Raw genomic sequence first — 21,305 nt, 5'->3', positions numbered from 1 at the left:
TCCTCACAGCGGCCAGCAATGGGGTGAACTGGGACAACCCCACCCCGGAGTGGGGCTGACAGTGGCGGGGGTGGGGGGGGTGGTTTCCACCCCACCCACCCAAAAGTACTCCCCCCCCCCCCCCCCCCCCCTTTAATCCTGGAGCTTTAATAACCGTAAAGCCCTGCTTAAGGGTCTGGTCCCTGCACATGCATGTCCCACCCCTCGGACATGGGCAACCCCCCCACCCCCAGCAGAGGGGGGCTGCCCAGACACTGGGTCCCCTCTTGCCTGCCCCCCCCCTCCCCGCGACACCCCCCCGCCAAAGCAGGCAGCAGCCATGTAAAAGACTCCATATATTTCACATGTACAAAAAGTCACTGGGGGGGCGGGGGGGCATGGGGGAGGGGGAGTCCGAGGTAGGGGGCACCATCTTGCCACCCCCCCACCCCGGCCTGGCTTTGGTCCCTTTTTTTTTTTTTTTTTTTTGGCAATTAGTGTTCACATCAGTGGTCAAAGTGACGAGCGCTGGGAGGGGCGGGGAGAGCCCCATGGTCCCTGCGGTGGGACAGTGGCTCTGGGGCAGTGACCCCCCCCTCCCCCCCGCCATGAGGACCCCGGTGGGGAGGGGACGCCCCATGGATCAGCCACCACCACTGGGCCCCCACCACAGGCTTTGGTCTCTGCTGTGGGCAGACTGCGGGGGGGCGGGGGGGGGCAGGCTGTGCGTGTCCCCCCTGCGTCGGGGGCGGGGGGGACGGGGATGCCGCCTGCGAGCCCAGGCGAGGACGGTGCCATGGGATGTCCTTGCGCGGTGCCAGGGGCAGGACAGAGCCCTCCCCTTGGACCTGTGGGGCAGAGTGGGGTGAGAAGGGAAAACTGAGGCAGCCCGGCCCCCACAGCCTGCCCCCCCAGCCCCCCCGGCCGCAGCCCGGGGTCCTTACCCTCGCTCGGCTACAGGCGGATCCACCTGCGGGCTGCGGGATGGAAGGGACAGTGTCAGGGCACCCCCCGGCCTGGGGGGGCGGATGGTCCCGGGTGACCCCAGTGGGGCTGAGGCAGCTCAGGGCCGGTCCTCCAGGCACTGGGCTGGGACCCAGCCCCACACTGGGACCCCGCCCTGGGATCCAGTATTGCACCGGGACCCCGTGCTGGGATCCGGTATTGCACTGGGACCCTGCGCTGGGATCTGGTATTGCACTGGGAGCCCGCCCTGGGATCCAGTGTTGCACCGGGACCCCATGCTGGGATCCGGTATTGCACTGGGAGCCCGCCCTGAGATCCAGTATTGCACCGGGACCCTGCGCTGGGATCCAGTATTGCACCGGGACCCTGCACTGGGATTCAGGATTGCACTGAGCTCCTGTCCTGGGATCCAACACTGCACCAGGATCCCATGCTGGGATTCAGTACTGCACTGGGACCCGCTATGGCACTGGGACCCCACACGGCAGCAAAGACACCACCCCCCCACCCCCCCCGACTGGTAACCCAGTCTTGCACCAGACCCTCACTGGGAAACAGCCTTGCAACTGGGATCCAGTGCTAGGACCTTGTGCTGGGATCCAGTGTTGCAGCAGGAGCCCACACAGCAGCACAGACCCCATGCCGGAAACAGCCTGGCACCGGGAGCGTGTGCCAAGGCCTTGTGCTGGAACCCCAACATTGTACTGGGATCCTGTACTGGGACCAGCCTCGCAACAGGATCCTGTGCTGGGATCTTGTGCTGGGTCCCAGCCTTGCACTGGGATCCTGTGCCGGGACCAGCCTTGCACCAGGATCCCATGCTGGGATCCTGTGCCGGGACCAGCATTGTACTGGGATCCCATGCTGGGATCCTGTGCCGGATCCCAGCACTGTAGTGGGATCCTGTGCCGGATCCCAGCACTGTAGTGGGATCCTGTGCCGGAACCCAGCCTTGCAGTGGGATCCTGTGCTGGGACCAGCATTTTGCTGGGATCCTGTGCTGGGATCCTGTGCTGGGATCTTGTGCTGGGACTAGCATTGTACTGGGATCCTGTGTTGGGATCCTGTGCTGGATCCCAGCACTGTAGTGGGATCCTGTGCCAGAACCCAGCCTTGCAGTGGGATCCTGTGCCGGGATCTTGTGTTGGGACCAGCATTGTGCTGGGATCCTGTGCTGGAACCCAGCCTTGCAGTGGGATCCTGTGCTGGGACCAGCATTGTACTGGGATCCCATGCTGGGATCCCGTGCTGGGATCCTGTGCTGAATCCCAGCACTGTAGTGGGATCCTGTGCCGGAACCCAGCCTTGCAGTGAGATCCTACGCTGGGTCCCAGCATTGTACTGGGATCCTGTGCCGGGACCAGCCTTGCACCAGGATCCCATGCTGGGATCCTGTGCCAGGATCCTGTGCTGGGACCAGCATTGTACTGGGATCCTGTACTGGATCCCAGTACTGTAGTGGGATCCTGTACCGGAACACAGCCTTGCAGTGGGATCCTACACTGGGATCCTTTGCCGGGATCCTGTGCTGGGATCAGCATTGTACTGGGATCCCACGCTGGGATCCCGTGCTGGGATCCTGTGCCGGAACCCAGCACTGTACTGGGATCCTGTGCCGGGACCAGCCTTGCACCAGGATCCCGCACCAGGACCCTGCTCTGCTCCGAGGGGAGGGGGGGTGCGGGGCACCCCAGGGTGACGGCATGCGGGGAGGGGGCATGCAGGAGGGGGCATGCAGGGCCGGGAGGGACCCGGGGCCGGGGGGGGGCACCTGGGGGGATCCCGGGGGGGGTCCCGGCATGCAGGCAGTACCTGGGGGCTAACAGTTGGACTCGTCGTGGTGGGACGGGTCGCAGAAGAACCGCGAGCCCCGCTTGGCGGTGCGGGCCGTGAAGGGGACGCTCTTCAGCGCTGCAGGGGGGCACGGGGCAGGGGGTGGGGGGGGACACAGGGAGACATCAGCCCCCGCACATGGGCAGGACCCAGGCGTCCGGGCCGGGGGGAGCGGCGGGGGCTGTACCGGTGATGATGTCCTCGATGGTGCCGTCCTTGCCCTCGTAGACGGGGCGATGGTCCTTGGCCTGGCGCCGCCGCAGCTCCGCGATCAGCTCCTGCTGCTGCCACTTGTTCCGCTGCAAAGGGAGGCGCAGGGGACACAGGTTGGGGACACGGGTGTCCCCTCCGTGTCGCCGTCCCCCTCCCAGCCCATCCATGTGCCCACCCCCCCTCACCTTCTCCTGCTTCTTCGCCTCCTGTGCCAGCAGCTTCTCCCGCATCACCTCCTCCTGCTTCTTCCGCATCTCGTTCTCCTGCTCCGCGTCCTGCCAGGGACGGTGGGAGCCATCACCGTCACCCCTCCTCGTCACCGGTGTCACCGACACCCCCCCCTCCCCCGCGTCCCCTCCCGGCCCCATCTCACCTTGTAGGAGCGGATGAACCGGACGAAGACTGGGAAGAAGACGGACGGGGGGGTGGTCTTGGGGCTCTCGCCAAAATACCGCACCACGGTGTTGTAGGCGTCCTGCGACGGGGACGGGGCTGTCACCCCCAGGCTGCGCGTCCCGCCTCTCCCGGCACAAGGGGCGCACAAGGCAAGGTGCGCACGAGGAACAGGCGGAGCAAGGCCCACGCAAGGGCTGCGCCAAGCAGGACAGGCACGAGGACCGCGCAAAACAAGGCACGCACGCAGAGCACGCCGAGCAAGACGGGCACGCGTGAGGGGCACGCGAAGCAAGGCGGGCGCGCTCGAGGAGCGTGCAAAACAAGGCACGGCTGAGGGCCGTGCAACGCCAGGCGTGCACGAGAGCGGCGCAGAGCAAGGGGCGCACGACAAGGGGTGCACGAGGAGCGTGCGGAGCACAGCAGGCGTGCTCGAGGGGCGCGCGAAGCAAGGCGTGCGTGACAAGGCGGGTGCTGGAGGAGCGCGCGAAGCGAGGCAGGCGTGCTCGAGGCCTGAGCAAAGCAAGGTGTCGCACGACAAGGGGCGCACGAGGAGCGTCGCGGAGCAAGGCGCGCGCCGGGGCTGCGCGAAGCAAGATGCACGCAAGGGGAGCGTGAAGAGCAAGGCACAGACGAGGGCCGGGCCAAGCCAGGCGTGCACAAGGAGGGCGCAAAGCAGACGTGCGCGAGAGCCGCGCAAAGCCAGGCGTACATGCCAAGGGGCGCGCGTGGGGGGGGGGTCCGCGCAAGGCCCCTCACCTCGGCCGTCCGCGCGTCCTTCTGCAGCCGCTCCAGCTTGCCCTCGCTGCCGGCCAGGAAGGCGCGTAGGACGCTGTTGTCGTGCAGCCCACACTCCCGCCGCAGCAGCTCCATCCCCCGGCCCAGCTCCTTCACGTCCAGCAGCACATTCTCCAGGGACACTGCGGGGACAGAGGGGAGACAGGTCAGAAGGGACCCACGGCCCCAGGAGAGGCTGAGATGGGGGCGCGGGGACGGGGGGGGCACCTGCGGCTGCCTTCTCCACGAAGTGCAGCTCCTGCCAGAAGGTTGCCAGCTCCGGGTACTTCTCCCGCACCGTCAGCGCGATGAAATGCAGCAGCGTCATCTTTCTGTCCGTCGATTTGGTGTCCAGGAGCTGCAGAACGATTTGGGGCGGGGGAAATCAGGGCTGTGGGATGGGACCCTTGGGATCCCGTGCGGTCCCGTGGACCCGGGCAGGGGGTCCGGGGCTGCCCCCACCAGGTCCAGGCTCTGCAGTTTGAAGCCGTAGACGGCCCCGCGTTTGCTGCTGTTCATGTAGTTGCCCAACGCCAAGATGATCTGCAGGAGAAAAGCAGCAGGGATTTAGGGGTCAGGGAGGGACGAGAAGCCCCCCCAGAAGACCCTCCCCGCCCACCTATGGTAAGGATGGAGGGCAGGACTCCAGCCCAGCTTGTCCCCACGTCCTCTGATCCCCCCCTGCACTCACCTCCAACATGTGCTTCAGCTTCTGGGAAGACTTGACGGAAGCCGAGGCCGCGATGATGGCATTGAGCTGCTGCGGGAGGACAGGACGGGGGGACTCAGCTGGGGCGCAGGCTCCGGCCGCCCCTGCCAGGCGTATTCCCCCCCTCCCCGCCTCCCTACCGGTGTCAGCATCTGGAGGTTCTCGGCGAAGTTGCCGAGGAAGGCCATGATGGCCATGCGCTGGGGCAGCCGCTCCACCTTGCTGAACTGCAGCATGAAGCGGTCCTCGTCCGCCAGCTCCTCCAGCGGTTTGCGCTCCCGCTCGTACTGCCGCAGCGCCTTCGCCTCCGCCTCCGTCGGCAGGAACCGCATCAGGCACTCCACGAAATCCACCGGCAACGTCGCCAGGTCGAACCTGCCCCGCGCCCGCACCGTCGGCGACCGGCTCCCCGCTGCGCCCCGGCCCCAGCCCTGCAGCCTGCCCGGGCTCCCTGCACCCCGACTGGCCCCCCCGCACCCTGCCTGGGCACCCCGCACCCCAAACACCCCCCCTGCACCCTGTCCAGACCCATTGCACCCCAAAAACCCACGCTGCACCCTGCCTGGGCACCCCACACCCCAAACACCCCCTTGCACCCTGTCCAGACCCATTGCACCCCAAACACCCCCCCCACACGCTGCCTGGACCCACTGCACCCCAAATACCTGCCCTGCACCCTGTCTCTGCCCCCCTGCACCCCAAACACCCCCTCTACACCCTGCCTGCTCACCCCGCACCCCAAACACCCTCCCTGCACCCTACCTGGCCCCACTGCACCCCAAACACGCCCCCTGCACCCTGCCTGGGCACCCCACACCCCAAAACCACTCCCTGCACCCTGTCCAGACCCATTGCACCCCAAATACCCCCCTGCACCCTGCCACTGTCCCCCTGCACCCCAAACAAGCCCCTGCACCCTGCCCAGACCCATTGCACCCCAAACACCCCCCCTCCACCCTACCTGGGCACCCTGCTCCCCAAACACCCCTTTGCACCCTGTCCAGACCCATTGCACCCCAAACACTCCCCCTGCACCTACCTGGACCCACTGCACCCCAAATACCTGCCCTGCACCCTGCCTCTGCCCCCCTGCACCCCAAACACCCCCTCTACACCCTGCCTGCTCACCCCGCACCCCAAACACCCCCCCTGCACCCTGTCCAGACCCATTGCACCCCGAACACCCCCCCTGCACCCTACCTGGCCCCACTGCATCCCAAACACCCCCCCACATGCTGCCTGGACCCACTGCACCCCAAACACCCCCCTGCACCCTTTCCAGACCCATTGCACCCCAAATACCCCCCTGCACCCTGCCACTGCCCCCCTGCACCCCAAACAAGCCCCTGCACCCTGCCCGGACCCATTGCACCCCAAATACCCTTTCTGCAATCTGCCTGCCCCCCCCCTTGCACCCCAACGATACCCGCCCCCCGCACCCTGCCTGGACCCACTGCACCCCAAACACCCTCCCTGCACCCCAGCCGTACCCCATGCACCCTACCTGACCCTCTGCCCCACCACGAGCCCCCCTGCAGCCCAGCCACCCCCCCTTGCACCCTGCCAGGGACCCACTGCCCCCCAGCCACGACCCCAGGCAGCCCCCCGCAGTGGGTTGGGGCACGTACGTGTGGATGGCCCTGCAGATCTCCTCGGCGCTGCGGCCCGCCTTGCGCAGGGTGATGGCCAGGTTCTTGGCCCGGTTGGCCTCCAGCAGCGTCACCTTGCTGGCCGCCTTCTGCGACGCCTTGTTCTTGGCGCAGACGAGGTCGAGGGCCGGCCCCTGCGCCTTGGTCTTGAAGAGCTCCTCGAAACGCTCCAGGTCCAGGTCCTGCTGGGACAAGGCAAGGGGCTCAGAGGCGGCAGGGATGGCAGTGGCCACCCGGACCGTGGGGCCGGGCCGCGGGCTCACCTCCAGCACCCGCTCGTCATCCAGCTCGCTGAACACTGTCCCGCTGATCTGGTTGGGCTTCAGGGCCGTCCAGTTGAAGACGGGCAGGCGGAACTTGGTCTTGATGGGCTTCTTGATGCGGATGGCTGCCAGCCGGGCAGGAGGTGGCTCAGTCCCCGCCGGGGCAGGGGGACGCATCCTGTGCCCACCCTGAGCCACCCGAGCCTGCGGCGTCCGTCGCAAGCTGTCACCACCCCCTGGGGCGGCACATCCCCGTGCCACGGTCCTTGCACCCCTCCCTTGGCCGTTGCAACCCCAACGCCCCGGTGCCTGCAAGCCTCCCCCTTCCTTTGTCCCCTGTCCCCACACCCTCCTTGTCCCTGTCCCCACGGTCCCTGCACCCTCTTTGACCCCATCCCCGCAGTCCCCACGCCCTCCCTGCCCTGTCCCCACGGTCCCTGCACTCTCCCCGTCCCCATGGTCCCCATGATCCCCGCCCCCTCTCTGTCCCCATTCCCACGGTCCCCAGGCCCTCCCTGTCCCTGTCCCCCCATAGTCCCTGCACTATTCCCATCCCCACGGTCCCCACACCCTCCCTGCCCCTGTCCTTGTGGTCCCCACGCCCTCCCTGTCCCCATGGTTCCTGCACCCTCCCTGTCCCCATCCCCACGGTCCCCATGCCCCCCCTATCCCCATGGGTCCCTGCACCCTGTCCGTCCCCATCCCCACGGTCCCCGCACCCCCATGGTCCCTGCACCCTCCCTGTCCCCATCCCCACGGTCCCCACGCCCTCCCTGTCCCCATGGTCCCTGCACCCTCCCTGCCCCTGTCCTTGTGGTCCCCACGCCCTCCCTGTCCCCATGGTCCCTGCACCCTCCCTGTCCCCATCCCCATGGTCCCCACCCCCATGGTCCCCACGCCCTCCCTGTCCCCATGGGTCCCTGCACCCTGTCTGTCCCCATCCCCATGGTCCCCACGCCCTCCCTGTCCCCATGGGTCCCTGCACCCTCCCTGTCCCCATCCCCATGGTCCCCATGCCCTCCCTGTCCCCATGGGTCCCTGCACCCTGTCCGTCCCCATCCCCACGGTCCCCGCACCCCCATGGTCCCTGCACCCTCCCTGTCCTCATCCCCACGGTCCCCATGCCCTCCCCATCCCCACAGTCCCTGCACCCCCTCTGGCCTGTCCCCACGCCACCCCTGTCCCCACAGTCCCTGCATTGTCCCCATGGTCCCCACGGTCCCTGCCACCCTCCCCACCTACCCGAGAGCCCGACGGTGAGGGCGATGGAGGGCGAAGCCCCCGGCAGCGGCGGGGCTGGGGGGCACTTGCCTGCGGAGGGAGGAGGGGGTGAGCCTGTGCCCCACCGGGGATGGCCCCGTTTTGGGGAGCCCCCAGCCTCAGGAGTGGCCCAGCACCAGGGACCCCCCTGGTTTTGGAGCCCCAGCCCATGCCGGGGGCACCCTGGGAAGCCTGGCTCCGGGATGTCCCAAGTTTTGGGAACGCCACAGGGATCCCCCCAATCCCCGCCAAGTCCTCACCTGGGAGCGGGGGCGCGGGGGGGGGCAGGGGGGGCGGCGGGGGGGGCGGGGGGGGTGCAGCCTCCACGGGGGGCAGGACAGGGAGCCGCAGGGCCTCCTCCAGGGGCTGGGGCTCAGGCTGGGGAGGGGGCTCGCCGCCCGGCACGGGGGGCGGCTCAGAGCCGTAGCGCCGCCGGAAAGCCTCGTCCTTCTCCTTGATCATCCGCCGCAGCGTGTGGACCTGGTGGCTCGTGTGCTCGTAGGTCTCCTGGGGACGGTGAGAGTCAGGCTGGGGGGGTGAGGGGGGTTGTGCGTGGGGAGAGGGGGGGTGGTCTGGGACCCTGCCCCACTCCCCACGGCCCCCGTGGGCCCCCTTCCCCACGCACCTTCACCACCTCCAGCTCCTTCTCCCGCTGCAGCAGCTGCTTCTCCAGCTCTGCCACCCGCATCATGTTCTCGTTCTCCAGGTCCAGCAGCTTCTCCGTCAGCTGCAGGGCCGGCGGGGGGGGGGGGGGACACGGCTGTGACACCGGCTCAGGGACACCCCCCCGCCCCGGTATCACCACCGACCTCCCTGGGGGCAAAGCCAGCCACCGGGAGGGGATGCCCCAGGCTCCAGTGAGGAGCGTCCCCGCGTCCCCCCCGCGCTCACGTACGTGGGACAGATGCTCCTCCAGCTCCTCCACCTTCTCCAGGGCCACGTTCTTGGTCTCAGCGTCCTCCAGCAGCCCCCCCACGTCGAAGACGTTGTCCAGGTACGCCTGGATCTGCACCTGCAGCTTCTCGCTCTCCGTGTGCCTCGACTTCTGTGGGCATCGGGGCGGCGTCAGGGACAGGGGGGCCTCCTCGGGGCAGCCCCCCCCCAGCCCCCTGACCCCCCATACCTGCAGGAACTCCTCCAGCCCCAGCTTGGTGAACTCGTACTGGAGATGGACACGGAAGTTCATGTCCTCCACCGAGTGCACCACGATGTTGATGAACTGCATGCAGGCGACCTGCGGGCAAGGCTGGGGTCACCAGGAGCGTCCCCCCCAGCACCCCCCCGATGTCCCCAAGACTCTCCCTGTCACCCACGACTGGGCATCCCACCATGAAGTCGATGCTGCTGTCCTCATTGCGGAAATAGTCCATCAGCCGCTCGAAGCGGTGCTTCTCCTTGCAGACCTGAGCGAGCAGCGGACACGGGGTTAACCTGGCTTGGACCCCCCCCGGCCACCGGCCCCCATCCCCTGGGCTCCAGTCCCCTAAACCCAGTCTGGTCCTGGTGTCCCCAGACCCCCTGTCCCACCCTGGCCTCATCCTCCCTGATCCCCCCCATCCCTTGCGCTCCAGACTCCCCATCCCAGCCTGGTTTTGCTGACCCCAGTCCCACCATTCCCTAGGTCCTGATCCCCAATCCCAGCCTGACCCTGGTGCCCCCAGTCCCTCCATCCCAGCCTTCTCCTGCCCCCACCAGTGCCCCCATCCCAGCTTGGACCTGCTGTCCCCAGTCCCTCCAACCCAGCGCCAGTGCTCCCAGGTCCTGCCCCCACCAGTCCCTCCATCCCAGCCTGGTCCTGATGTTCCCAGTTCCTCCATTCCCTGGATCCTGGTCCCCAATACCAGTCTGATCCCAGTGCCCCCATCCCAGCCTCCTCCTGTCTCCTCCAGTCCCTCCATCCCAGCCTGGTCCTGCTGTTCCCAGTTCCTCCGTTCCCTGGGTCCTTGTCCCCGATCCCAGCCTGCTCCTCTATCTGCCACTGCCCCCATCCCAGACTGGTCCTGGTGTTCCCAGTTCCTCCATTCCCTGGGTCCTTGTCCCCGATCCCAGCCTGCTTCTCTATCCGCCAGTGTCCCCATCCCAGCCTGGTCCTGCCCCCGACTCCATCGCGGCCCGCTCCCGTCTCCCCCTGGTCCTCCCTGCCCCAGCCCGCTCCTGCTGCCCCCGCTCCCCCCGTACCTCCTTGAAGTTGTCGAAGGCAGCGAGGATGATCTCGTGGCCGCCCCGCACCAGGCAGACGGCCGCCAGCAGCTCCAGCACCAGCGCCTTCGTCCTGGGGCAGGGCAGCACCGGCACCGTCACACCCGGCCGGCACCGGGAACCCCCCCCCCAGCTCCTGCCAGACCCCCCCTTTACCTCGGGTTCTTGTTATTGAGGCTCAGGGCGATCTCGTTGACGGCGTGGGGGTGGGACATGACCAGGTTGAAGCCGTACTGTGGGGACAGAGCGAGGACAGCGTTAGCAGCGCTGGCGCGGTGGCAGCGATGCGTGTCCCCTCCGTGGGACGGTGGTACCTGGTAGTTCATGATGGCCCGGAGACACATGATGCAGAGGTGGACGTCGTCCTTCTGGCTCACCAGCCGCGAGTTCTTCAGCGCCCTGCGGCTCGGCAGCGTGCCGTAACTGGGGGGACACAGGGCGCCGGTGAGCGGGACCCTCGCACCGCCAGTGCTGCACTGCCAGCGCTCGCCCAGGCGGGAACCGGCCCCGCCATGGGGACCGCGATGGGGACCGGGGTGGGGACAGCATGGGCACAGCGGGGCTTTCGGAGGGGAAGAGGCAGAGAGAAGCAGCTGGAGGGGCGAGAGGGACAGAGGCTGGCGGAGACGGGGAGCGAAGCAGCCGCGAGTGCCGGGGCTGGACCCCGGGCAGCCGGTACTTACCCGGCGGGCGAGCGGCGAGGCGGGCGCGGAGAAGAGAGAGAGAGAGCACAGCCAGAGAGGGGGGGGCCCGGCCCTGGAAGCAGAGATGGGGCGCGTTACCCCGGGGCACGGGGACAGAGCCAGAGCGGGGGCGAGCGGAGGCAGCGTGGCCGCGGCAGGCAGCGGGACGGGCAGGACGGGGACGGCAGCGGCGAGATGCTGCGAGCGGACAGGGGACGGCGCGCGCAGCTGGCAGGACGGGACGCGGCACGCGAGGCAGCACGGGATGCGGCACGCGAGGCAGCACGGGATGCGGCACATGTGGCACACACTGTGGGCATGGCGCAGCCTGGCGCTTGGGGAGCACCGCAGGGCAGCCGGCACACGGGATGTGGCACAGGCCACGCACACGATGGTGCACAGCACACGGGCAGGGTGGTGCACAGCCCGGCACGCACCGCAGGGCAGGATGGTGCACGGCACAGCACACACCGTGGCAGGACAGTGCGTGGCACCGGGCACCGTGGCATGGCACACACCATGGCAGGCTGGTGCGTGGCACCAGGCAGGATGGCACGGCACACGCCATGATGTGACTGTGCAATGGCATGGGGCAAGATGGTACGGCACGCACCACCGCAGGATGGTCCGTGGCCTGGCACACACCATGGGCAGGACAGCGCATGGCGCAGCACGCACTGCAAGGCAGTGGGCACACAGCCTGCGCCATGGCAGGACAGGCCATGGCACAGGGCACGATGGCACAGCACACACCGTGGCAGGATGGCACAGGGCACGATGGCACGGCACACACCGTGGCAGGACAGTGCATGGCACAGGGCACGATGGCACGGCACACACCGTGGCAGGACGGCGCATGGCACCAAGCAGCATGGCATGGCACACACCGTGGCGGGACGGTGCACGGCACGGCACGCAGCAAGCGGCAGCGCCATGGCGGCCGGAGCTGGCAGAGCGGGGCAGCCGCGGGGTGCAGCACGGGCCGTACCGGGGGAGGGTGGCCGGCGCAGCGGGTACCTACCGTAGGGCGGTCTGGCGGGCAGAGCGGGCCAGGCTGCTGGCGAAGGGGGCGGGCAGGGCGCTGGGGTGCTGCAGATCCTCGATGGACCTGCTCCAGGTGCGCAGCTTCTCCAGCGCGCCGTCCTCGCCGCCTTCCAGGCCCTCAAAATCCAACCTGGGTGGGACACGCGCGTGGCGGCAAGGGAGGGGGGGAGGACACACGGCTTCGGCGCGGAGCGGCACAGCCACCGCGGCAAGCGCTGAAGCGGGTGGCGGCGGGGCAGCGGCGGGGCAGGGAGAGGCGCAAGGGTGGCCTTGGGACCCCCGTCCCCAGCCCGGGCAGGCAGGAGCGGGCTGAGCATCCCGTGTCCCCCGGGACCCCACGGCAGGTGGGTCCCCGTGTGCCAGCCGGGCTGCCCCGGCGCTGATAATGGACCCAGCGGTATCGGCCGCCCACAGCAGGGAGCTGCCACAGGGCACTGGGACTCCCAGCCCCCCCGGCACCCAAGGGACCCCCCCCCCAGCACCCCAGGGACCCCTCAGCACCCTACTCACATGACGGCGCACTGGGCGAAGGACAGGTAGTTCACCAGCACGTCCAGCCCCTTGTTCTCATCGTTGAGGAACTCGCGCACCCACCTACAGCACCAGGCACCCATCAGGGCCTGCAGGAGCCAGGGAACCCCCCCCCCATGACACACACCCCCCACCACCACCACCACCACCACCACGGGGACCCCCGGCCCGGCAGAGGGATGGGGAGGGGGCCGCGGGGGCGTCTCCGGGCTCTGGCGGCGGTTGCAGCACCTCTGCTATCGCTGGGGCCAGCGCTGGTGCGGCTTTATCTGCCGGCCGCAGGGCAGGGAGGACTCGGCCCCGGGCGCAAGGCGGGAAGCTGAGCTGGGTGCCGGGTCTGTACCCTCATCCCCAGCCCTGGGCACCTTGGGATGGGGGGGGTTCGGGGGGGTCCTGGCCCCCTGGCAGGGTATATGAGGTGTCGCACAGGGCAAGGAACCCGCCTGGGATGTGCCATGGGGCTGGGGGGACGCAGGGGGGGTGCACATAGTGTGCATGTGCGCAAGCGGGGGTGTCCCTTGTGGGGGGGGGAGGGTGTGCATGGGGGTGCAGACGGCGGGGGGGCACAAGGACAGGGGCAGCACGCATGGGATATGCATGTACACAGGGGGGTCTGCCCGTGGGGGGGTGTGGGCACAGGGGGTGGCACTGTTTGCCCGAGGTGGAGGGGTGCACGAGGGCGGGGGGGGGGGGCATGCATGGGGAGCTGGGGTTGTCCGGGTGGGGGGGGGCCTGTGTGTACAGGGGAGTGCGCTTGCACCGGGGGCATGTGTGTGCACTGGGAGGGGGGGGTGCACCCAGGAGCACCGCCAGCACAGGGGGGGCAGGCATGGCCCGGGGGGTGGTGCCCGTGCCCCTGCCTGCAGCCCTGCCTGCGCTCGGTGAGTCAGGCAGCAGCGGGAGCCGGGGTTGGGGGGGGGCCACCGTGGCCACCCCTTTCCTGCCGCCGCCAGCCCCTCGCCCCAGCCCGTTTCCTGTCTCCGGCTGCTGCTATTTTCGGGCCGCGGGCGGGGAAGAGCCGAACGGCACGGCCGTGGCGGGGCCAGCGGCGGGGGACAGCCCGGCACACACATGAGCCGCCCCGAGCACGCGGGCATGACCACGCCGCTGGGCACCCACCGGGTGACGTCGCCAGCAACGTCGCGCGGTCCCTCCGGCCACCCTTGCGCATCCCCCCCGGCGCCGGAGGGACGAGGCGCCGGTGCGAGGTCGGCGATGCCACCCAGCTCGGGGCCGGCGCTGAGCTCCCCGGTGCCGGGGGTGGGGGGAGCCGGGCGGGATGCGGCCATGCTGCCTCGCGCAGAGTGTCATCGCAGGGCGTCATCGCCAGCCCATCCGCCTCCGGCATCCGCCCCCGGGACCTGCTCGCCCGCAGCCCTGGCTGGCGGCACGGCCGGGGAAGGAACAGGCCCAGTTCCTGCAGCACCTCCGACTTCCCCTGCAGCTGCGGCAGGGCTGGTCCCAGGACCCTGTGCCCCCACCGGGACCCCACAACCCCCCCCAAAGCATCCCACCCCCCCTCCGGACGCTACGCTCACCCGATGTGGTTCGTCCTCAGGCTGATCTCTAGCTCACGTAGGACCTTGGTCGACTCCTGCACCCTCCTCCGGAACTTCTGGGGGCAGAGCAAGGCTGAGCCGTGTCCCCCCTGCCCTCTGGCCCCTCAATCCCCCCCTCGGTCCCCCCCCAGCCCCTCACCTTTCGTGTGACACCCGGCTCCAGGAAGCTGCGCAGTTTCTGGATGTAGGTGTGGGGGGGGCTCTTCACCTGGAACCGCTCCTGGGAGGGGATGGCGGGGTTGGTGACACCAGCATGACAGCACAGTGCCCCCCCCCGCCAGGGCCCCCCATGGTGCCCCAAGCCCCCCACCTGGTCACAGATGAGGTCCCACTTCTTCTCGTTGTCGTACTGGCGCAGGAGCCGGGCTTTGTCCGGGGGCAGGTTCATAGAGCTCTGGGGGCAGATGGGGGGGTGTCACCCTGGGGGACATGGGGACGCTGCTCCCCCAAGGCCACCCAGTCCCACGGCACAGCCAGGGTCCCCCTCGAGGGCACCCAGCACCATTGCACAGCCAGGGTCCCCACGAGGGCACCCAGCCCTATGGCACGGCCAGTGTCTCTGGCATCGGCAAGCAGAGCCACGGGGCCACACGCGTGGCACAGGGACGGCAGTGCCACCAGCGCCACGTGCCAGCCGCCGGCAGCACCAAATCTCCCCAGCGCCAAGGCGTCCTTCCTGTCTGCACCCGCTTCCTCGCCGGCAAACCGCAGCCTCCGCTCCCCGACCGCGGCGTGAGGCCCGGCACCGTGCCCGGCTCGCCGGGATGCCAGCCATCGCCAGGGGGATGCCGGGGACCGCGGGGGCAGGACGCAGCCCAGGGCACCGGTGTCACCAAGGACACAAGCGGGATGCCACGGTGGAAAGCGGGAATGCCAGATGGCCACCGGCTTGGGGCTGCCCCGGCAGGCGATGCCACCCCGGGCGGGCAATGCCACCCCTGGCAGTGCTGTTAGCAGGATCTGGCCACCGCCGCAGCCGGGAGGTGCCGACACTCCACCCACCTCGTGGAAGCTAAAATTATCCCTCCCCTGGTCATCCCGGCCCCGCGGAGCCACAGGAAACCGGGGCAGAGCCTGGGCGAGGCCGCGCACCCCCGGGGCGGGGGGGGGGCAGTCCCACGGGAGCGGGGATGTCACCACAAGTATGGGGACCCCCCCCAGAATTGCCCTGGGGAGGGGGACAGTGCCTCCCTCCCCATGGGGCCGGGATTGTTTGGACACCGTGGCCAACGGCAAAATCACGGGGCCCGCGGGGACACCCCGGGGATGGGGCGGGGAGGGGGGGGGAGACACAGAGGCCCTGGGAGGGGGCGGGGGGCACCGGGGGGGCTTTGAAGCGCAGCCGCCCTCGCCGGCATTCCCGCCGCTCGGCTTCCTGCCTTTGTGGCGGGAGCGGGGCCGCTCCCGGCCGGGCACTTCCTCCGCCACCGCCCCCCACCAGGGACCACCCCCCCCCCCGCAGCTGGCCTGGGTCCTAGAACTGGGGGCTACCGGGGGGTTTGGGGGACACCCCCGGACCGATCCTGCCCCTTCGGGGGCCACCAGTGCTGCAGCCCCATCACATGATGAAATATTTTCCTCCCCGGCAGTAGCCGGGCCGGCACCAGGTGACGCTGACGCTGGGGGTATGTGACAGATTTTGGGGGTAGCGGCACTGGGGGAACCTCCAGTGCTGCCACCCCCAAAATTCACCCCCGCCGTCGGCCAGCAGGATGCGTCGCCCCCCCACCACCGGCCCCACAGGGACTGGCTGCAGCATCCGCCCTGCGTGGGATGCAGGGATGGGCAACGGCCCCGCTGGCGGGTGCCACTTGCCACCAGTGGGACAGTCCCCCCTCGGGGGTGCTGGTGCCCCCCGTGACCCCCCTGGTTCTGTGCCCCAGAGCCCCACGAGGCCACACTTGGCATTTCCTGACCAGACACAGCTTCCGCTGGCTACGGCCACCACCGTGGCGGGGGCCGTGTGCCCTGGGTGTCACCGACCACGGTGTCCCGTGGTGAACCCCAAACAAAGCCAGTGCCGTGGATGGGCCACCCCACCGCGGACGGGCCACAGGGCCACCCCGCTGTGAAGTGGGATGCAGTGGCGCCCCAATGGCACTGGGGTCACGACGTGGGGACGGGGTCACCGCTGAGCTTTGACTTGGGACGGCCACGGGACGACACCGCAGCCGCGGCCAGTGGCCACTGTGGGAAGGCCACCGCCCTGGCCATGATAGCGTACCGGAGACCGTGCGGGGCACTCGCGCCCGGGGGGACCCCGCACCCGCCGGGACCCCTGCGCGCACGGAGGAGCCGCGGTGCCCCCGCGATGGGACTCTCCCGGGTCAAAAAGTCCCGATGGCACCGAGAGTGGCGTCACCCCCCGGCGCCGTCCCGGGACGGGCTTCCCCCGGGGCTGCCCCCGGCCCCGTGGCCACTGCCCGGCCCCGCGGGCACGGGCGCTCCCTGCCCGCTCCCGGTCCCTCCGGGCGCCGGTGCCGTCCCCGGCGGTTCCCGGACGTCGGGAGGGGAGCGCGGCGGCGGGGCGCGTCCGGCCCGGGAGGGCGCACCGGGAGGGGTCCCGGGTAGGGACGGACGCGGGGGAGCGCGGGACCCGGAGGAGGCGCAGCGGGAGCACGGACGGAGCGCGGGGGAAGCGCACCGGAGGGTCGCACCGGGAACCGGAGAGGCGCAGCGGGGGACGGGCGGGGGCGGGGGCGCGGCGGGCGGCCGGGGCCGCGGCGGGGGTCGGTCTCTCACCAGCACCAGGGCGAAGCGTTCCTCCAGCTCGCAGGGCTCCGGCATCGGCATCTTGCCCGGCCCGAGCAGCCCGGGCCCCCCCGGGGCCGCCGCCGCTCCCGGGCCCCGGGGCAGCGCCTCCCCGTCCGCGCTCTCCACGTTCCCCATCCCCGGCCCAGGCACCGGGGGGCGGCGGGGGAGGCTCAGCCCGTCGCGTCCGGCCGCCGCCACCGCCTCCCGGCCCCGCCCCGCCCCGCCCGGCCCCGCCCCGCCGCCCGCCGCTCCTCGGCGCCGCCGCCAGGGGGCGCCAAAGCGCGGACGGGCGGCGGCGCCACGCGGGGGCGCTGAAGGGCAGGGAGCGAGCGGGAGATACCCATTGGCCCGGCCCCGGCCCCGACGGCCAATGAGCGTCGCGCTTCTGTGCGGGGGAGGGAGCGCCTGGCCAACCCCGCCCCACCCCGCCCCGCCCGAGTGACGGTGACGGGCCAATAGAACGAGGATGAGGGCGGGCCTCCGCGGCGCGCCGGCCAATGAGGAACGGGGGGCGTGGCGCAGTGGGGACCGTCGGCGGCCTGGTACGGACGGCGGAGCGCCGCGCAGGTGAGGGGCGGGGGGCGCGGCGGCGGGGGGGGCCCGGCCGCGGGGGGCCCCGCCGCACCCCGGGCCCTCGCGGCGGCTGCGGGGCCCGGGCAGCCCCCACCGCCGCAGCAGGCCTCGCCCCGGGGGGGGCCCGATCGGTTCCTGCCCCCCCACCAGGCCTCACCCCGGGGGAGCTCGGTCAGTTCCTGCCCCGCAACGAGGCCTTACCCGGGGGGGCCCTGTCGGCTCTTGCCCCCCCCACCAGGCCTCACCCCCAGGGGCCCGGTCAGTTCCTGTCCCCCACCAGGCTTCACCCCGGGGGGCCCGATCGGTTCTTGCCCCCCCACCAGGCCTCACCCCGGGGTGGGGGGACAGGACCTGCTCCCCACCAGGCCTCGCTGGGGGGGCTGGTACACGCGGGTCCGGCCCGCCGTGGGAGCTCCATCTGGTTGCGGGGGGCTGCAGCCGGGTGGGAGCCGGGGGGTGGCCCTTTGGAGGTGCCCGCAGGGGAAGGGGCGGTCGCTGGCGGCCCCGGAGCAGCGCCAGGGCTGGGGCTGGGTGCAGGCGCCAGTGGGTAAAGGTCGCCCAGCAGCGACGGTTCCAGTTACCCATTGACCCTCGGGCCACCAGCCGGGGACGTCACAAGCGAAACCGAAAGGGCTCCAGCCCCTTCTCAGTCCCTTGTGCTGGGTGAGGGGCTTCTGTCCCGGCTCCCTGGCCCTGGTGAGGGGCACCCGGGTCCCACTCTCATCCCAGAGCCAGGACCCACCCGCTGTCCCCGTGGGGAGGACAGGCCCTGCCTGACGAAACTTGCTGTCACCGCCACCCGCCGTGCCAGGAGGAGGCTGTCACACACCTCCGCAGCTTCCACACCCCGCGCAGAGCCAGCTTCCCCATGGCCTTGCGCAACCCCCAGCGAGGCTGTGGGGCAGCAACTTCCACTTCTGCCCCACCGTGAGCCATGGGGCCAAACCAGGAGGTCCCCATTGGCACCAGCCCAGTGACCATCACTCTCTTGCTGTCCCCGTGCTGGGGCGAAACTATTGCGGCCCTGGAGAGGGGCAGTGGGTGCAGGGGTCTGTGCCGGTGTGGCAGGAGGGGACCCCGGGCCCTCCCCTCCGCCAGGGCAGCTGGTTGACAGCCCCACGGCCTGTGGCCCCTCAGGCACCATCTGCCCCAGCCTGGTGCCCCTCTGCCCCTCAGGGACAGGCAGCTTGTGCCACTTGCTGGGCTGGTTGGGCTCCCGCGGGTGCCAGGGCAAACAGCACCGGCTGAGCAGGCCAGACCAGGGGCTGGCAGAGGGGCCAGAGCAAGAAGGGGCCAGGAGGAGGAGGAGGAGGAGGAGGAGGCCCCGCAGGGAGCTTGGCGCTGCCGGGGCCTCCTCTGGGGACGTCATTACGGGCACTAATAGTAGCCTGGCACAAAGACGCTTTCCAGCTGCCAGCAGCGCTCCCACGGGGTCGGGGCCTCCCCAGGGGCAGCCCCCGGTCTCGCAACAGCCCGCAACACTTGCACCAGCTGGGCAAGGAGGGCTCCGCAGGCCCGGCCAGCGCAGAGCGCAGCAGAAACCAAGCAGCTTGCAGCTCCTGTCGCTCGCTCCGCGTGGGACAAGCAGGCCCTTGGCTCCTGCTGAGCTCCTGCACCGTGTGACAGGAGCTTTGGGGGCTCAGGAGGGCTCCAGTGTCCCCCCAGGCTCCCTCTCTCCTCTTGCAGCTTGAGCCTCTGCGAAGCGGCCGGTGGGCCCACTCCTAGCCCGGCACCATGAACGTCTTTGACCGAAACATCAACTTTGACGCCCTCTTCAAGTTCTCCCACATGTGAGTAACACCTTGGGGAGGCCGGGCTCGAGTCATGGGGCTCATGGGGGGCCGTGCCAGGCCTCACTACCCTCTCTTTGCCCGCAGCTCGGCTTCCACCCAGGAACACCTGAAGAGGGTCTACGCCAGCTTTGCGCTCTGCATGTTTGTGGCGGCCGCGGGGGCCTACATCAATGTGGTGACCCACCTCTTCCAGGTGAGGAGCCTTTGGGGTGTTGCGGGTGGCCCCCCCTCCTTGCATGCCCCTGCCCGCGCCGCCCTGGCGAGGCCATGCCAGGCCCCCACCTGTCTCTTGCTCCACAGTTCAGCCTCCTGACCGGTCTGGGCGCTCTGGGGCTGATGGTCTGGCTGACGGCCACCCCGCACAGCCGGGAGACGGAGCAGAAGAGGCTGGGGATGCTGGCCGGCTTCGCCTTCCTGATGGGTAGGTGGGCACCGGGGACCCTCCCGCCTTCTGCAGGGTCCCAAGCCCCGGGGAGGCGGGGGACAAGGGCCCCAACACGGCTCTGAAATGGCTCCGGTGACACCCTGCTCTGTCCTTCCAGGCACCAACCTGGGTCCCCTCCTGGAAATATGCATCTCCATCAACCCCAGGTAGAAGCGTTCCCCCACTCAGCTGCCCCCCGACCCCCTCCCCGGGCCCCATTCACCCCCTCTCCTCTCTCCCAGCATCATCCCCACCGCCTTCCTCGGCACCGCCACCATCTTCGCCTGCTTCTCCCTGAGCGCCCTGTACGCCCGGCGCCGCAGCTTCCTCTACCTGGGAGGTGAGGGGGGTTCAGGGGGGATCCACGGGGGGCTGGGGGCTCCCTGCACGGGGCGGGGGGCTCCCCACGGCGCAGCCAGGCCTCACTCCCTACCCTCTCCCTGCAGGTTTCCTGCTCTCCGGCCTCACCTTGATGCTTCTCTCTTCTGTGGTTAACACCTTCGTGGGATCCACTTGGCTCTTCACAGTGAGTCCCCTCCTGTCTGCCGGGACCCCGCGGAGGACGGACGAACGGAGGGACGGACAGACATGGGCTCGCGCTGGTGACGCCAACGTGGGGCCGTCCCCATCTAACGTCCCCTCTCCCTCCTGCAGGCCAACCTCTACCTGGGGCTGATGATCATGTGCGGCTTCGTGCTCTTCGACACACAGCTCATCATCGAGAAGGCGGAGAGCGGGGACAAGGATTACATCTGGTGGGTGCTGGGGACATGGGGCTGGCAGGGGGCACACGGGCCAGGCCCCCCCTGAGCGCACGCCTCTCTCCCCGCAGGCACTGCATCGATCTCTTCCTCGACTTCGCTAACATCTTCCGGAAGCTCCTGATGATCCTGGGCATGACCGAGGTGGGTGACGGTCCCCCAGGCATGGCCTGGAGCGGGGGGACAAACCTGCCCCTCGGCAGGGGTAGGACGGGGGCCACAGCCCCCGCAGTGACCGGCCGCCTCTCCTCTTGCAGAACAAGAAGAAGGAGAAGAAGTGAAGCGGCTCCAGGCCGAGGTGGAGCTGTCCCTGTCCCGTCCCCGTCCCCAGCCTGTCCCCGTCCCTTCTCTGATTCATTAAAGGGGTTGCGCTTTGCTGCGGATGAAAAGCAGCCCAGAAGCTTTCGCACCTTGTGGGTTTTTCTCTCATTTAGGTTTTTTTTGTTTGTTCGTTTTTGATTAGAAAGCGGCCGATTTGCAGATGCTGCTGGAGTTCGGCTCCCCCACCCTCCCCGGCCCCGCTCACCCTGAGCCCGCGTCCCTCAGCCTTGTTGCCGACACCTGAGCTTTCCACGGAGGTTTCTCCCCAGCTGCAGCCTTGCGCAGGGAGCCGGGGCGATTTTCCCCCACCTGGGCAGCCCCGAGCCCCCCCCATGCCAGCCCGGGACCAGGGGGGGATAGGGGGTGGGGGTGGCGGTGGGCCCCCTCGAAGCCAAACTCAACGGTGCCAAGAAATACAGGCAGAAAAAGAAAACGATGGGTTGGGCGAAGGTGTCCAGCGGGGCCGGCACGGTTTGACTCCGAGCTTTCCCAATCCCGCCAACACCTCTCTGTACACCGGGAAGATTCAATAAAACGCTCAGAATTGAACCTCTCGGCCTTCGCCCCCACCCGACCCCCGTCCCGGCCATTCCCGTCCGTAGGATGCGGCCGATGCAGAGA

General features: G+C 69.6%; 2 protein-coding genes across 8 annotated transcripts; one reads left to right on the top strand and one right to left on the bottom strand.

The window, feature by feature from the left end:
• Window positions 1-686: 686 nt before the first annotated feature.
• On the bottom strand, window positions 687-17,021 carry FMNL3 (formin like 3). Of its 5 annotated transcripts, none has more exons than XM_063359189.1 (28): window positions 16,801-17,021; window positions 14,369-14,452; window positions 14,198-14,278; window positions 14,038-14,114; window positions 12,479-12,562; window positions 11,946-12,098; window positions 10,556-10,664; window positions 10,398-10,474; window positions 10,221-10,314; window positions 9,371-9,445; window positions 9,166-9,276; window positions 8,938-9,087; window positions 8,668-8,769; window positions 8,303-8,549; window positions 8,025-8,093; window positions 6,783-6,907; window positions 6,499-6,701; window positions 5,011-5,245; window positions 4,853-4,921; window positions 4,624-4,704; window positions 4,390-4,519; window positions 4,144-4,304; window positions 3,365-3,466; window positions 3,177-3,266; window positions 2,966-3,077; window positions 2,758-2,856; window positions 924-956; window positions 723-827 (listed from the first exon to the last, which is right to left on the bottom strand). In XM_063359189.1, the coding sequence occupies exons 1-26, from the start codon at window positions 16,945-16,947 to the stop codon at window positions 2,765-2,767; spliced, it is 3,060 nt and encodes a 1,019-aa protein (XP_063215259.1). In that variant the 5' UTR covers window positions 16,948-17,021; the 3' UTR covers window positions 723-827; window positions 924-956; window positions 2,758-2,764. The 5 variants fall into 5 exon arrangements, with proteins under 5 accessions (XP_063215262.1, XP_063215259.1, XP_063215261.1 ...); XM_063359191.1 differs by having other exon boundaries at window positions 8,938-9,084; XM_063359190.1 differs by having other exon boundaries at window positions 14,038-14,111.
• Window positions 17,022-17,243: 222 nt separating this feature from the next.
• Window positions 17,244-21,208, top strand: TMBIM6 (transmembrane BAX inhibitor motif containing 6). 3 transcript variants are annotated; one of them, XM_063359236.1, is made up of 11 exons: window positions 17,244-17,379; window positions 19,072-19,175; window positions 19,263-19,371; window positions 19,479-19,599; window positions 19,721-19,769; window positions 19,845-19,942; window positions 20,049-20,128; window positions 20,257-20,357; window positions 20,435-20,507; window positions 20,621-20,661; window positions 20,827-21,208. In XM_063359236.1, the coding sequence occupies exons 2-10, from the start codon at window positions 19,120-19,122 to the stop codon at window positions 20,642-20,644; spliced, it is 711 nt and encodes a 236-aa protein (XP_063215306.1). In that variant the 5' UTR covers window positions 17,244-17,379; window positions 19,072-19,119; the 3' UTR covers window positions 20,645-20,661; window positions 20,827-21,208. The 3 variants fall into 3 exon arrangements, with proteins under 3 accessions (XP_063215306.1, XP_063215303.1, XP_063215305.1); XM_063359233.1 differs by lacking the exon at window positions 20,827-21,208 and having other exon boundaries at window positions 20,621-20,792; XM_063359235.1 differs by lacking the exon at window positions 20,827-21,208 and having other exon boundaries at window positions 17,245-17,379; window positions 19,029-19,175; window positions 20,621-20,792.
• Window positions 21,209-21,305: the final 97 nt, after the last annotated feature.

Source organism: Chroicocephalus ridibundus, chromosome 24 (genome assembly GCF_963924245.1).
Source record: "Chroicocephalus ridibundus chromosome 24, bChrRid1.1, whole genome shotgun sequence".
NCBI classification, from domain to species: Eukaryota; Metazoa; Chordata; class Aves; order Charadriiformes; family Laridae; genus Chroicocephalus; species Chroicocephalus ridibundus.
The sequence above is the reverse complement of the archived record's forward strand: the minus strand, read 5'-3'. Positions and strand labels throughout refer to the sequence as shown.

Excerpts from the sequence above, each read along its gene's own strand:
- FMNL3 (XM_063359189.1), bottom strand. The coding sequence starts at position 16,947 with ATGGGGAACGTGGAGAGCGCGGACGGGGAGGCGCTGCCCCGGGGCCCG. Across the intron at positions 4,922-5,010 it reads ACCTCCAGATGCTGACACCG|CAGCTCAATGCCATCATCGC; the intron begins GTAGGGAGGCGG and ends GTCCTCCCGCAG. Across the intron at positions 4,520-4,623 it reads AACTGCAGAGCCTGGACCTG|CTCCTGGACACCAAATCGAC; the intron begins GTGGGGGCAGCC and ends ATCGTTCTGCAG.
- TMBIM6 (XM_063359236.1), top strand. The coding sequence starts at position 19,120 with ATGAACGTCTTTGACCGAAACATCAACTTTGACGCCCTCTTCAAGTTC. Across the intron at positions 19,176-19,262 it reads CTCTTCAAGTTCTCCCACAT|CTCGGCTTCCACCCAGGAAC; the intron begins GTGAGTAACACC and ends CTTTGCCCGCAG. Across the intron at positions 19,372-19,478 it reads TGGTGACCCACCTCTTCCAG|TTCAGCCTCCTGACCGGTCT; the intron begins GTGAGGAGCCTT and ends CTTGCTCCACAG.